This window comes from Lagenorhynchus albirostris, chromosome 5 (assembly GCF_949774975.1).
Source record: "Lagenorhynchus albirostris chromosome 5, mLagAlb1.1, whole genome shotgun sequence".
NCBI lineage: Eukaryota > Metazoa > Chordata > Mammalia > Artiodactyla > Delphinidae > Lagenorhynchus > Lagenorhynchus albirostris.
Window position 1 is genome coordinate 32,124,034 of NC_083099.1, and position 15,705 is coordinate 32,139,738.

The 15,705-nt window shown below is 37.9% G+C and overlaps 1 protein-coding gene across 1 annotated transcript in view; it reads right to left on the bottom strand.

Moving 5' to 3' along the window:
- The window catches only part of LOC132520934 (serotransferrin-like), a 74,753-nt gene that overhangs the window by 2,974 nt on the left and 56,074 nt on the right, over window positions 1-15,705 (bottom strand). The window contains 1 exon segment of the mRNA XM_060149817.1: window positions 14,183-14,237. Within this exon segment, the coding sequence (XP_060005800.1) occupies window positions 14,183-14,237 (55 nt within the window).

Genomic DNA, 15,705 nt, shown 5'->3' on the forward strand with positions numbered 1-15,705 from the left:
GGCCACGTGCCCAGTTCTGGACAATGAGAGAACCATGATTATATATTCCTCATACTGAAAAATGCTTTAACTGCCCAGAAAAATATGAGTGATAAAGGAAACTAAGAATCACATCATCTGCCATCTGCAAACTGGAAACCCAGGAAAGCGAGTGGTTATAATTCCAGTCCCTGTCCAAAGGCCTGAGAACCAGTATAACTGATGGTGTAAAGCCCAGTCCAAGGGCAGGAGGAGACTGACATACCAACTCAAGCAGGCAGGTGGCAAGAAAAAAACAAGGCGCTGCTTAAAGGAGCTACAGAGACCGGCGCGAGCTACAGAGACCGGCGCGAGCAGCGACTAACAGCGCGGACCCCAGAGACAGGCATGAGATGCTAAGGCTGCTGCTGCCACCACCAAGAAGCCTGTGTGCGAGCACAGGTCACTCTCCACACCTCCCCTCCGGGGAGCCTGTGCAGCCCGCCACTGCCAGGGTCCCAGGATTCAGGGACAACTTCCCCGGGAGAACGGACGGCGCGCCTCAGGCTGGTGCAACGTCACGCCGGCCTCAGCCACCGCAGGCCCGCCCCGCACTCCGTGCTCCTCCCTCCCCCCCGGCCTGAGTGCGCCAGAGCCCCAGAAGCAGCTGCTCCTTTAACCCCGTCCTGTCTGAGCGAAGGACAGACGCCCTCCGGCGACCTACACACAAAGGCGGGGCCAAATCCAAAGCTGGGCCCCGGGAGCTGTGCGAACAAAGAAGAGAAAGGGAAATTTCTCCCAGCAGCCTCAGAAGCAGCGGATTAAAGCTCCACAATCAACTTGATGTACCCTGCATCTGTGGAATACATGAATAGACAGCAAATCATCCCAAATTGAGGAGGTGGACTTTGAGAGCAAGATTTATGATTTTTTCCCCTTTTCCTCTTCTTGTGAGTGTGTATGTGTATGCGTCTGCGTCAGATTTTGTCTGAATAGCTTTGCTTTCACCATGTGTACTAGGGTTCTATCTGTCCGCTTTTTTTTCCTTAAAAAAATTTTTTTTCTTAATAATTATTTTTCATTTTAACAATTTTATTTTATTTCATCTTCCTTTATTTTATTTGATTTTATCCTCTTTCCTCCCTCCCTCCCTCCTTCTCTCTCTCTCTCTCTCTCTTTCTTCTTTTTCTCCCTTTTATTCTGAACCATGTGGATGAAAGGCTCTTGGTGCTGCAGCCAGGAGTCAATGCTGTGCTTCTGAGGTGGGAGAGCCAACTTCAGGACACTGGTCCACAAGAGACCTCCCAGCTCCACGTAATATCAAATGGCGAAAATCTCCCAGAGATCTCCATCTCAAAACCAGCACCCAGCTTCACTCAACGACCAGCAAGATACAGTGCTGGACACCTTATGCCAAACAACTAGCAAGATAGAAACACAACACCACCCATTAGCAGAGAGGCTGCCTAAAATCATAACAAGTCCACAGACACCCCAAAACACACCACCAGACGTGGACCTGCCCACCAGAAAGACAAGATCCAGCCTCATCCACCAGAACACAGGCACTACTCTCATCCACCAGGAAGCCTACACAACCCACTGAACCAACTTTAGCCACTGGGGACAGACACCAAAAACAACGGGAACTACGAACCTACAGCCTACAAAAAGGAGACCCCAAAAACAGTAGATAAGCAAAATGAGAAGACAGAAAAACACAAAGCAGATGAAGGAGCAAGATAAAAACCCACCAGACGTAACAAATGAAGAGGTAATAGGCAGTCTACCTGAAAGAGAATTCAGAATAATGATAGTAAAGATGATCCAAAATCTTGGAAATAGAATAGAGAAAATGCAAGAAACAGTTAACAAGGACCTAGAAGAACAAAAGAGGAAACAAGCAATGAGGAACAACAAAATAAATGAAATTAAAAATACTCTAGATGGGATCAATAGCACAATAACTGAGGCAGAAGAACAGATAAGTGACCTGGAAGATAAAATAGTGGAAATAACTACTGCAGAGAAGAATAAAGAGAAAAGAATGAAAAGAACTGAGGACAGTCTCAGAGACATCAGGGACAACATTAAACGCACCAACATTCGAATTATAGGGGTTCCAGAAGAAAAAGAGAAAAAGATAGGGACTGAGAAAATATTTGAAAAGATTATAGTTGAAAACTTCCCTAATATGGGAAAGGAAATAGTTAATCAAGTCCAGGAAGCACAGAGAGTCCCATACAGGATAAATCCAAGGAGAAACACGCCAAGACACATATTAATCAAACTGTCAAAAATAAATAAAAAGAAAACATATTAAAAGCAGCAAGGGAAAAACAACAAATAGCACACAAGGGACCCCATAAGGTTAACAGCTGATCTTTCAGCAGAAACTCTGCAAGCCAGAAGGGACTGGCAGGACATATTTAAAGTGATGAAGGACAGAAACCTACAACCAAGATTAGTCTACCCAGCAAGGATCTCATTCAGATTTGATGGAGAAATTAAAATCTTTACAGACAAGCAAAAGCTGAGAGAGTTCAGCACCACCAAACCATCTTTACAACAACTGGTAAAGGAACTTCTCTAGGCAAGAAACACAAGAGAAGGAAAAGACCTACAACAAACCCAAAACAATTAAGAAAATGGGAACAGGAACATACATATCCATAATTACCTTAAATGTAAATGGATTAAATGTGCCCACAAAAAGACACAGACTGGCTGAATGGATACAAAAACAAGACCCATGTATATGCTGTCTACAAGAGACCCACTTCAGACCTAGAGACACATACAGACTGAAAGTAAGGGGATGGAAAAAGATATTCCATGCAAATGGAAATCAAAAGAAAGCTGGAGTAGCAATTCTCATATCAGACAAAATAGACTTTAAAATAAAGACTATTAGAAGAGACAAAGAAGGACACTACATAATGATCAAGGGATCGATCCAAGAAGAAGATATAACAATTTTAAGTATCTATGCACCCAACATAGGAGCACCTCAATACATAAGGCAAATACTAACAGCCATAAAAGGGGAAATCGACAGTAACACATTCATAGTAGGGGACTTTAACACCCCACTTTCACCCATGGACAGATCATCCAAAATGAAAATAAATAAGGAATAAATAAATAAGCTTTAAATGATACATTAAACAAGATGGACTTAATTGATATTTATAGGACATTCCATCCAAAAATAACAGAACACACATTTTTCTCAAGGGCTCTTGGAACATTCTCCAGGATAGATCATATCTTGGGTCACAAATCAAGCCTTGGTAAATTTAATAAAACTGAAATTGTATCAAGTATCTTCTCCAACCACAACACTATGAGACTAGATATCAATTACAGGAAAAGATCTGTAAAAAATACAAACACATGGAGGCTAAACAATACACTACTTAATAACGAAGTGATCACTGAAGAAATCAAAGAGGAAATCAAAACATACCTAGAAACAAATGACAATGGAGACAGGACAACCCAAAACCTATGGGATGCAGCAAAAGCAGTTCTAAGAGGGAAGTTTATAGCTATACAAGCCTACCTTAAGAAACAGAAAACATCTCGAATAAACAACCTAACCTTGCACCTAAAGCAATTAGAGAAAGAAGAACAAAAAAACCCTAAAGTTAGCAGAAGGAAAGAAATCATAAAGATCATATCAGAAATAAATGAAAAACAAATGAAGGAAATGACAGCAAAGATCAATAAAACTAAAAGCTGGTTCTTTGAGAAAATAAACAAAGTTGATAAACCACTAGACAGACTCATCAAGAAAAAAAGAGAGAAGACTCAAATCAATAGAATTAGAAAAGGAGAAGTAACAACTGACACTGCAAAAATACAAAAGATCATGAGAGATTACTACAAGCAACTCTATGCCAATAAAATGGACAACCTGGAAGAAATGGACAAATTCTTAGAAATGCACAAACTGCCAAGACTGAATCAGGAAGAAATAGAAAGTATGAACAGACCAATCACAAGCACTGAAATTGAAACTGTGATTTAAAATCTTCCAACAAGCTTCCCTAGTGGCGCAGTGGTTGAGAGTCCGCCTGCCGATACAGGGGACGTGGGTTCGAGCCCTGGTCCGGGAAGATCCCACATGCCGTGGAGCGGCTGGGCCCGTAAGCCATGGCTGCTGAGCCTGCGCGTCCGCAGCCTGTGCTCCACAACGGGAGAGGCCACAACAGTGAGATGCCCGCATACCTCAAAAAAAAAACAAAAATCTTCCAACAAACATAAGCCCAGGACCAGATGGCTTCACAGGCGAATTCTATCAAACATTTAGAGAAGAGCTAACACCTATCCTTCTCAAACTCTTCCAAAATATAGCAGAGGGAGGAACATGCCCAAACTCATTCTACGAGGCCACCGTCACCCTGATACCAAAATCAGACAAGGATGTCACAAAGAGAGAAAACTACAGGCCAGTATCACTGATGAACATAGATGCAAAAATCCTCAACAAAATACTAGCAAACAGAATCCAACAACACATTAAAAGGATCATACACCATGATCAAGTGGGGTTTATCCCAGGAATGCAAGGATTCTTCAATATACGCAATCAATCAATGTGATACACCATATTAATAAACTGAAAGATAAAAACCATATGGTTATCTCAATAGATGTAGAGAAAGCTTTTGACAAAATTCAACACCCATTTATGATAAAAACCCTGCAGAAAGTAGGCATAGAGGGAACTTTCCTCAACATAATAAAGGCCGTATATGACAAACCAACAGCCAACATCGTCCTCAATGGTGAAAAACCGAAAGCATTTCCACTAAGATCAGGAACAAGAGAAGGTTGCCCACTCTCACTACTCTTATTCAACATAGTTTTGCAAGTTTTAGCCACAGCAATCAGAGAAGAAAAGGAAATAAAAGGAATCCAAATCGGAAAAGAAGAAGTAAAGCTGTCACTGTTTGCAGATGACATGATACTATACATAGAGAATCCTAAAGATGCTACCAGAAAACTACTAGAGCTAATCAATGAATTTGGTAAAGTAGCAGGATACAAAATTAATGCACAGAAATCTCTGGCATTCCTATATGCTAATGATGAAAAATCTGAAAGTGAAATCAAGAAAACACTCCCGTTTACCACTGCAACAAAAAGAATAAAATATCTAGGAATAAACCTACCTAAGGAGACAAAAGACCCGTATGCAGAAAATTATAAGACACTGATGAAAGAAATTAAAGATGATACAAACAGATGGAGAGATATCCCATGTTCTTGGATTGGAAGAATCAACATTGTGAAAATGACTCTACTACCCAAAGCAATCTACAGATTCAATGCAATCCCTATCAAACTACCACTGGCATTTTTCACAGAACTAGAACAAAAAATTTCACAATTGTATGGAAACACAAAAGATGCTGAATATCCAAAGCAATCTTGAGAACGAAAAACGGAGCTGGAGGAATCAGGCTCCCTGACTTCAGACTATACTACAAAGCGACAGTAATCAAGACAGTATGGTACTGACACAAAAACAGAAAGACAGCTCAATGGGACAGGATAGAAAGCCCAGAGATAAACCCACACACATATGGTCACCTTATCTTTGATAAAGGAGGCAGGAATGTACAGTGGAGAAAGGACAGCCTCTTCAACAAGTGGTGCTAGGAAAACTGGACAGGTACATTTAAAAGTATGAGATTAGATCACTCCCTAACACCATACACAAAAATAAGCTCAAAATGGATTAAAGACCTAAATGTAAGGCCAGAAACTATCAAACTCTTAGAGGAAAACATAGGCAGAACACTCTATGACATAAACCACAGCAAGATCCTTTTTGACCCACCTCCTAGAGAAATGGAAATAAAAACAAAAATAAACAAATGGGACGTAATGAAACCTCAAAGGTTTTGCACAGCAAAGGAAACCATAAACGAGACCAAAAGACAATCCTCAGAATGGGAGAAAATATTTGCAAATGAAGCAACTGACAAAGGATTAATCTCCAAAATTTACAAGCAGCTCATGCAGCTCAATAACAAAAAAACAAACAACCCAATCCAACAATGGGCAGAAGACCTAAACAGACATTTCTCCAAAGAAGATATACAGACTGCCAACAAACACATGAAAGAGTACTCAACATCATCAACCATTAGAGAAATGCAAATCAAAACTACCATGAGATATCATCTCACACCGGTCAGAATGGCCATCATCAAAAAATCTAGGAAGAATAAACGCTGGAGAGGGTGTGGAGAAAAGAAAACACTCTTGAACTGATGGTGGGAATGTGAATTGGTACAGCCACTATGGAGAACAGTACGGAGGTTCCTTAGAAAACTACAAATAGAACTACCATATGACCCAGCAATCCCACTACTGGGCATATACCCTGAGAAAACCATAATTCAAAAAGAGTCATGTAACAAAATGTTCATTGCAGCTCTATTTACAATAGCCAGGAGATGGAAACAACCTAAGTGTCCATCAACGGATGAATGGATAAAGCAGATGTGGCACATATATACAATGGAATATTACTAGGCCATAAAAAGAAACGAAATTGAGCTATTTGTAATGAGGTGGATGGACCCAGAGTCTGTCATACAGAGTGAAGTCAGAAAGAGAAAGACAAATACCGTACGCTAACACATATATATGGAATTTAAGAAAAAAAAGTGTCACGAAGAACCTAGGGGTAAGACAGGAATAAAGACACAGACCTACTAGAGAATGGACTTGAGGATATGGGGAGGGGGAAGGGTAAGCTGTGACAAAGTGAGAGAGTGGCATGGACACATATACACTACCAAACGTAAAATAGATAGCTAGTGGGAAGCAGCCGCAAAGCACAGGGAGATCCCCTCGGTGCTTTCTGACCACCTAGAGGGGTGGGATAGGGAGGGTGGGAGGGAGGGAGACGCAAGAGTGAAGAGATATGGGAACATATGTATATGTATAACTGATTCATTTTGTTATAAAGCAGAAACTAACAACACCATTGTAAAGCAATTATACTCCAATAAAGTTGTAAAAAAAACAACAACAAAGAATTAATACAGGGAAAAGCATTTGGGGAGGAGCACATAGGGCCTTCTAAGCAAGGTGGTGCATCCATGGGTATTCACCTTACTATTCTTTAAACTCAGTATATGTGGCACATATACTCTTTTACATGTAGTATATTTTACAATTAAAAAACAACTCAAAAGGAAAAAAAGACGAACATTATATTCAGCTCTTGCCGTAAGGCCATGTAAATATAGTAAATCTTGTGATTCAGAAGACTATCAAATGCTTCAAAGCTGATAAGGCCTAGTTCTCCTAAACACAGGATTAAACTAAATTTAGACTCCTAATTTAACTGATATTAGCCTTTATAACTTTTTTTTTTTATGGCTGTGTTGGGTTCGTTGCTGCACGTGGGCTTTCTTTAGTTGCGGTGAGTGGGGACTGCCCTTCGTTGTGGTGCACAGGCTTCTCATTGCGGTGGCTTCTTTTGTCACAGAGCATGGGCTCTAGGAGCATGGGTTCAGTAGTTGTGGTTCATGGGCTCTAGAGTGCAGGCTCAGTAGTTGTGGCACAGGGGCTTAGTTGCTCTGCAGCACATGGGATCTTCCCAGAGCAGGGCTCGAACCCGTGTTCCCTGCATTGGCAGGCGGATTCTTAACCACTGTGCCACCAGGGAAGGCCCCTTTATAACTTTTTAACATTTTATTTCACTGCCGTATAATACAGCAATTTTTCTGTATTGTTTTTCTACGGCCCTTTATAGTGAAAAACAAATGGACTAAGGAAAATGTGTTTTAAACATGGGAAGACTTGGACTATGCTGTTTAAAAAAATGGATGTACAAATATTATGCCTGTTTTTGTCCAAAAGATAATTCTCAACAATTGCAACAGAAAGTTTAGAAAAACAAATCAGCTAATTCCAATTTTTTTAGCTTAATGACATGCAATATGCAGTCTCAAAAGAGTGAACATCAAGAATAGGAGAAGAGGTGATGAACATGCAATTTCAAAAAGGACAGAAACCACTGAAAGTGACACCAGCAAGATGGCAGAATGGGAGTTTTCAGCTCAAGTCCTCTCACAGAAACATCAATTTGAATAACCATCCACACAGAAGAATACCTTCATGAGAGGTAAGAAATCCAGGTTAGAGATTACAGCACCTGGGTATAACACAGAAATAAGAAAAGATGCACTGAAGAGGGTAGAAAGGACAGTTCCACATTACCCACGTTACTGCTCCTGCAAGCCTGAACAATGCAGCATGGAGAGATATGATTCACACGGGGGAAGGAGAGTGAAGTGAGCACCTACTGTGTCATGGAACCTAGCTCCTGACCAGCCCCAGTAGACACAGGTACCTACCTGGCCAGCCATGACAGATTCAGTTTCCAGGCCAGTTTCCATGGACCCAGGCATTAGGCCCACCCACCCACAAACCCAGAAGCAAGGCCAACCTGCCTAGGGACTCCAGCAGCAAGCCCACCCAGAATCTCTGGCTGGACTGACTAGAGAAGTGCTTACTCTGACAAAGTTAGTCTATAATGACTAGAAGAAGTCATTACTTTTTCAAATGTGCAGACACCAAAATAAGGACACAAGGATCATGAAAAATCAGGGAAACATGACACCACCAAAGGAAGAAGATAAATCACCAATAACTGACCCTAAAGAAATGGAGATCTACAAAGTGCCTGGCAAAGAATTCAAAATAATCATCTGAAAGTCCCATAAGGTACAAAATAACACAGAAAACTCAACAAAATGAGGCAAAGAATAGGTGAACAAAATCAGAAAGTCAACAAAGATACAGAAACCATGAAAAACAAAAATTCTGGAGCTGAAGAACACAATGACTGGATGTGAAAAATTCAACAGCAGACTCAATCAAGCAGAATAAAGAATTGGAGAGCTTGAACACAGGTAACTTGAAATTACTCTGTGAGAAAAACAAAAAGAAAAAGCAAAAAAGAGTGAAGAAAGTCTTATGGGACATCATAAAAGGAACCGATATATGCATTAAGGGAGTCTCAGAAAGAGCAGATAAAGACAAAGAATCAGAAAGCTTATTTAAAAAAATAATGATAGAAAACTCCCAAATCTGGGGAGAGAAAAGAACATCCAGATCCACTAAGCCCCTAAAACCCCAAATGGATTAAACATAAAGAGAGCTTTAATGAGACATTATAATCAAACTGACAAAAGTCAAAGACAGAATGTTGAAAGCATTACGAGAAAGGCCATCTGTCACAAACAAGGGAAAATCCATAAGACTAAAAGTGGATCTCATAGCAGAAACCTTGCAGGCCAGTGGAGAGTGGGATGGTATATTCAAAATGCTGAAAGAAAAAAACCCTGCCATCCAAGAATACTATATCCAGCAAAACTGTCCTTCAGATATGAAGGACAGACAAAAGCTTTCCCAAACACACAAAAGCTGCAGTTCATCACTACTAGTTCTGCCTTATAAGAAATGTTAAAGGGAGTTCTTCAAGGTGAAATAAAACTAATCAAGAACATGAAAACATATGAAAGTATAAAACTCACTGTAACAGTAAGAATATACTAAAATTTAGAATACTCTAGTATTGTAATGGTGACACATAAATCATTTTTAACTCTAGCATAAAAGCTAAAGACAAAAGTAATAAAAATAACTATGACTACAATAATTTATTAATGGATACACAATATAAAAAGATGTAAATTGTGACATCAGTAACATAAAATGTGGGGGAAGGAGAAGTTAATGTATACAAATTTTTGTATACAAAGTTGTTATCAGCTTAAATTAGACTGTCAGTATTATAAGATATTTTATATAAGCCATGACAGTCACATAGAAAACACCTGTAGTAGACACACAAAATAAAGAGAAAAAAGTCAAAGCATAACAATACAAAAGAAATCATCAAATTACAAAGGAAGAGGAGACAAAGGAACTATGAAACAGTCAGAAAACCATCAACAAAACAGAATAAGTTCTTACCTATCAATAATTACTTTAAATGTAAATGGTTTAAATTACCAATCAAAACAGAGTGGATGAATGGATAAAAAAACAAGCTTGAAGTACATGCTATCTCCAAGAGATGCACTCTCGATTTAAGGTTCAAAGTAAAGGGACAGAAAAACATATTCTATACAAATGATAAACAAGAGAGTAGGGCTGAATACATAAATATCAACAGAATAGACTAAGTCAAAAATTGTCACAAGAAACAAAGAAGGTTATCATATAATAATAAAGGGGCCAATTCATCAAGAGGATAAAATAATTGTGTACGTATACATGTATATATGTAACATCAGAGAACCTAAATAAATAAATGGGATACATCACATTAACAGGATGAAGGATAAAAATCTTATGATCATCTCAACAGATTCAGAAAAAGCATATGACAAAATTCAACATCCTTTCACGATAAGAACTCAACAAAATAGTTACAGAAGGTATGTACCTCAAAATAACAAGTGTCATATATGACAAGCCCACAGATAACATCATACTCAATAGTGAAAGCTAAAAGCTTTTCCTCTAAGATCAGAAACAAGATAAGGATGCCTACTCTTGCCACTTCTATTCAACATAGTACTGGAAGTCCTAGACAGAGCAATTAGGCAAAAAAGAAACAAAAGGCATCAAAATCAGAAAGGAAGAAGTAAAATTATCTCTGATTTCAGATCACTTGATCTTAAATATAGAAAACCATAAAAGACCACCCCCAAAAATGAGAACTAACAGACTCAGTAAAATTGCAGGATACAAAATCTACACACAAAAACAAGTTCTGTTTCTATGCACTACTAATGAACTATCAGGAAAAGAAATTAACAAAACAATTCCATTTATAATAGCATCAAAAACAATAAAATACTTAGGCATAAATTTAACAAAGTAGGTGAAAGATCTGTACACTGAAAACTACAAAACAGTGATGAAAGAAACTGAAGACACAAATAAATGGAAAAATGCCCCTTGTTCATATATTGGAATAATTTACATTGTTAAAATGTCCATCTATAGGGGACTTCCCTGGTGGTCCAGTGGTTAAGAATCTGCCTTCCAATGCAGGGGATGTGGGTTCTATTTCTGGTCAGGGAACTAAGATCCCACATGCCGCGGGGCGACTAAGCCCGCACACCACAACTACTGAGCCCACGTGCCGCAAACTACAGAGCCCACTCTCCCCAAACTACTCTCTGGAGTCTGCGCGCCACAACTAGAGAGAAGCCCGCAGGCTGCAACAAAAGATCCCACATGCCACAACGAAGATCCCACGTGCCATAACTGAGACCCAATGCAAACAAAAAAATCTCCATCTATAAATTTAATGGAATCTCAATCAATATTCCAATGGAATTTTTCACAGAAATAGAAGAAACAATGGTAGAATTCATATGGAACCAAAAAAGAACTATAATACTCAAAATAATCTTGAGTAAGAACAATAAATCTGGAGGCATCACATTTCCAGATTTCAAATTATATTGTAAACCTATAGTAATCAAAACAATATGGTACTATAAAAAGACATATAGATCAATGGAATAGAATAGAGAGCCCAGCACAAACCCATGAATATACAGTAAACTAATCTTCAACAAGGATGACAGGAGTATACTATAGGAAAAGGATAGTCTCTTCAATAAATGGTGCTGGGAAAACTGGATATCTACATGCAAAAGAATGAAACTGTATGTTATACCATACACAAAATCAACTCAAAATGGATTAAAGACTTAAATATAAGACCTGAAACCATAAAAATCCAAGAAGAAAATGTTCACTGACATTGGTGTTGTGGAAATTAGTTTTAAGATATGAGACCAAAAGCAAATAACAAAGCAAACATAAACAAGTGTGATTATATCAAACTAAAAAGCTTGTGCACAGCAAAGGAAAGAATCAACAAAATGAAAAGATAACCTATGGAATGGGGGAAAATATTTGCAAACCATATATCTGATAAGCGTTAATATCCAAAATATGGGATTTAGCAATATGTTTTTGGATCTGTCCCAAAACATACAACCCAGTAACAAAAAAAACAAATAATCCAATTTAAAAAATGGGCAAAGGACCTGAACAGACATAGAGGACATACGAATAGTCAACAAGTACATGAAAAGATGCTAAACATCACTATTCATCAGGGAAATGCAAATCAAAACCACAATGAGATGTCACTTCACACCTGACAGAATTACTAACATTAGAAAAAAAAGATAAGTGTTGGTAAAGATATGGAGAAAAGGGAACCTTGGTACATTGTTGGTGGGTATGTAAATTGGTACAGCTATTACAGAAAACAGCACTGAGATTCCTCAAAAAATTACAAACAGAACTACTACCATATGAATCAGCAATTCCACTTCTGGGTAGTTATCCAAAGGAACTGAAATCAGGATCTCAGAGAGGTATATGCCTTCCATGTTCATTGCAGCATTATTAACAATAGCCAATATATGGAAGCAACCTAAATGTCCATCGAAGGATGAACAGATAAAGAAAATGTGGAACATATATACAATGGAATATTATTTAGCCCTGCAGAAGAAATTCCTGCCATTTGCGACAACATGGATGGACCTAGAGAACATTATGCTAAGTGAAATAACATAGAGTAAGACAACTACCATTATGATTAATTACACTTATATGTGGAATCTAAAACAGTCAAACACATGGAAGCAAAGAGTAGAATGGTGGTCACCAAGGTGGGGGGCAGGGGGAAATGGAGAGATGATGGTCAAAGGGTATAAAGTTTCAGTTATGCAAATAAGTAAGTGCTAGAGATCTAATATATAGCATAGTATTCACTGTACACTTAAAATTTGCTAATAGGGTAGATCTTATGTTAAGTGTTCTCATGAAATACATACACACACAAATAATGAAGTACGTAGGAAGAAACTCTGGGAAGTAATGGATATTTTTATGGCCTCGATGGTGATGATGGTTTCACAGGTGTATGCTTATCCCCAAATTGAGTTGTATACATTAAATATTCACAGCTTTTTACTATCAATTATACCTCAATAAAGGGGTTAAAATGTTCTTTTGATATTCAATTTGAAGGAATGATGTCTTTGATAAATCTAATTGAATGGCTAACTTTTCTTCTATTATATATTAAAAAGTTTAAAGCACATGGGATTGAATATATCATTCTCAATTGAAAAAAAAAAGCCACAGAAATAGACAGAACAGGGCTGGTAAAATTTTTCTGTAAAGAGCCATAAATTAGATATTTTGGGCTTGTGGGTGATATTTAGTCTCTGCCACATATTTTTCTACTTTTCTTTTCTTACCTGTCCTATAAAAATGCAAAACCACTCTTTGTTGGCAGACCCTCAGCAGGAGTTTGTCAACCCCTGAAGCAAACCATATTCTACTAGACTCTAAGCTCCTGAGTACAGGAACAACATCACACTTCTTATAGTCACATCCTAGAGCAGGTCATGGCATATGTTAGACAAATTATAGGTGCTTATTAAATGAACAAAGGAGAATGTAAATGATAATTGGAAAAAATTTACTAAAATTTGAGTTTGTACAATTTTTCCTTATCAGATTTTTTTATTAAAAATATCCTTACATAATAGCGTAAGAAAACATAACTTGCTCTATTATAATGTTGATTGTATCTCCTATGTAAGCAACCTGTTAGCTAACTCTTACAAATCAGCAGAACACAGAGACATAGATTCCTTAAAATTCAAAAGCTTATAGCTCAATTCACAAATTTTTAAACACTAAAATCAAGCTAAATGATATCACCACATAGCTTGAAAACAAGAAACACACTACAAAATAGTATCATAGATTTTTATATTCTTCTGAAGTGTTCCTCTCTTATTCTGTCAACAAAAATTTCCATGGCTTTCAAATTTAGTTTTTAAATCCTTTCATATCTACTATAAACTAGGTCTAGAAACAGTGGGAAAACAAATCGAGCTGTAGTCGCAATAAACCTGAGATTTTCTTTCCACGAAAATTTAAAATATCTATAAACATCCCATTAATACTTTTTACAGTTCCATTAATTCCGTTGTCAATTATTTAACAAGTATATTTCACACCAATCTTCAGGCTAATTGTGATAACCATACAAAACCGAAGACCTTAAGCAATATATACATATTTCCTAAGTGTTAAGAGATACAGTTAACCAACAGGACTTATTCTTACTTACATTTCTTTTTCAAGCTGCTGCTGAATTAACTTTCCTGATTTTGCCATTGTAATGTCTGTAAAGAAATAAAGACACTGCTGTTGTTTAAAGCAGAAGGGGTCTTTTCCCAAGACTTCTTGCACATATGGAAAATTCCTATTTAAACCAGTAAGTTTCTTTGCCCCACCATTTAAAAAAATTTTTATATTACATTGGATTATAGTTGACTTACAATGCTGTGTTAGTTTCAGGTGTACAGCAAAGTGATCCAGTTACACATATACATATATCTTATTCTTTTTCAAATTCTTTCCCCATTTAGGTTATTACAGAATGCTGAGCAGAGTTCCCTGTGCTATACAGTAGGTCCTTGTTGGTTATCTATTTTAAATATAGTAATAAGTATATGTCAATCCCAAACTCTCAATTTATCCCTCCCATCAACCCCACCATTTTTTTAAAGAGCTTTTTTTTTAAATTTATTTTTATTCTTATTTTATTTATTTTTGGCTGTGTTGGGTTTTTGTTGCTGCACACGGGCTTTCTCTAGCTGCGGCGAGTGGGGGCTACTCTTTGTTGCAGGGTATGGGCTTCTAATTGCGGTGGCTTCTCTTGTTGCAGAGCATGGGCTCTAGGCTGCGGGCTTCAGTAGTTGTGGCACAGAGGCTCAGTAGTTGTGGCTCGCAAGCTCTAGAGCACAGGCTCAGTAGTTGTGGCACATGGGCTTTGTTGCTCCGTGGCATGTGGGATCTTCCTGAACCAGGGATCAAACCTGTGTCCCCTGCATTGGCAGGCAGATTCTTATCCACTGCGCCACCAGGGAAGCCCGCTTAAAGAGCTTTTTATCACTAGTAGTTCCATTATCGAAGTAAGCTTGATATTTGCACAAATATTTATATTACAATTATGCTTACAATTCAGCTGGTGACCCTAAAATTGAGAAGCTCTTTCACAGAAGTTTTCTACATCTTACAGACATTTGAAATCAACACATATATTGTATACATAAGTCCAGCCAATGTAACAAGAAGAGAAGCTACCAGCTTTGTGATTTTAACAAGACCCTTCACTCCAGTGGAAATACCCTGCCTGTCATATAAAACTAAACCAAGAACATTTCCAGCTGATACTAAGATGGTATGTTACGGCATCAAGTGCACTTTAGTAATAAAAAAGCACTGGTTTGGCACCAGCAGAAGCCAAATAAATATAGAAGAAATAAAGAGGTCAGGTAATGACCCTAAGACTGATTCACGATAAGTCATTGTTAGGGTTACTACTAGCTCACCTTTGAGAAATGCATTGAGCTTTTCATAGAATGAGAATATTAGGTCTGAAAGAGGACTAAAGATCAACTAGTCTATCTTATTTTTAGTTTTTTAGAAAAGAGAGATTATTTCATTATTGAGGTAACATTGGTTTATAACATGTTTCATGTGTACAACATTATGATTGAATTTGTGTATACACTACACCGTGCTTACTATCAAAAATTTAGTTTCCATCCATCACCATACAGTAGTAGGTGCAAATATCTTTCTGAG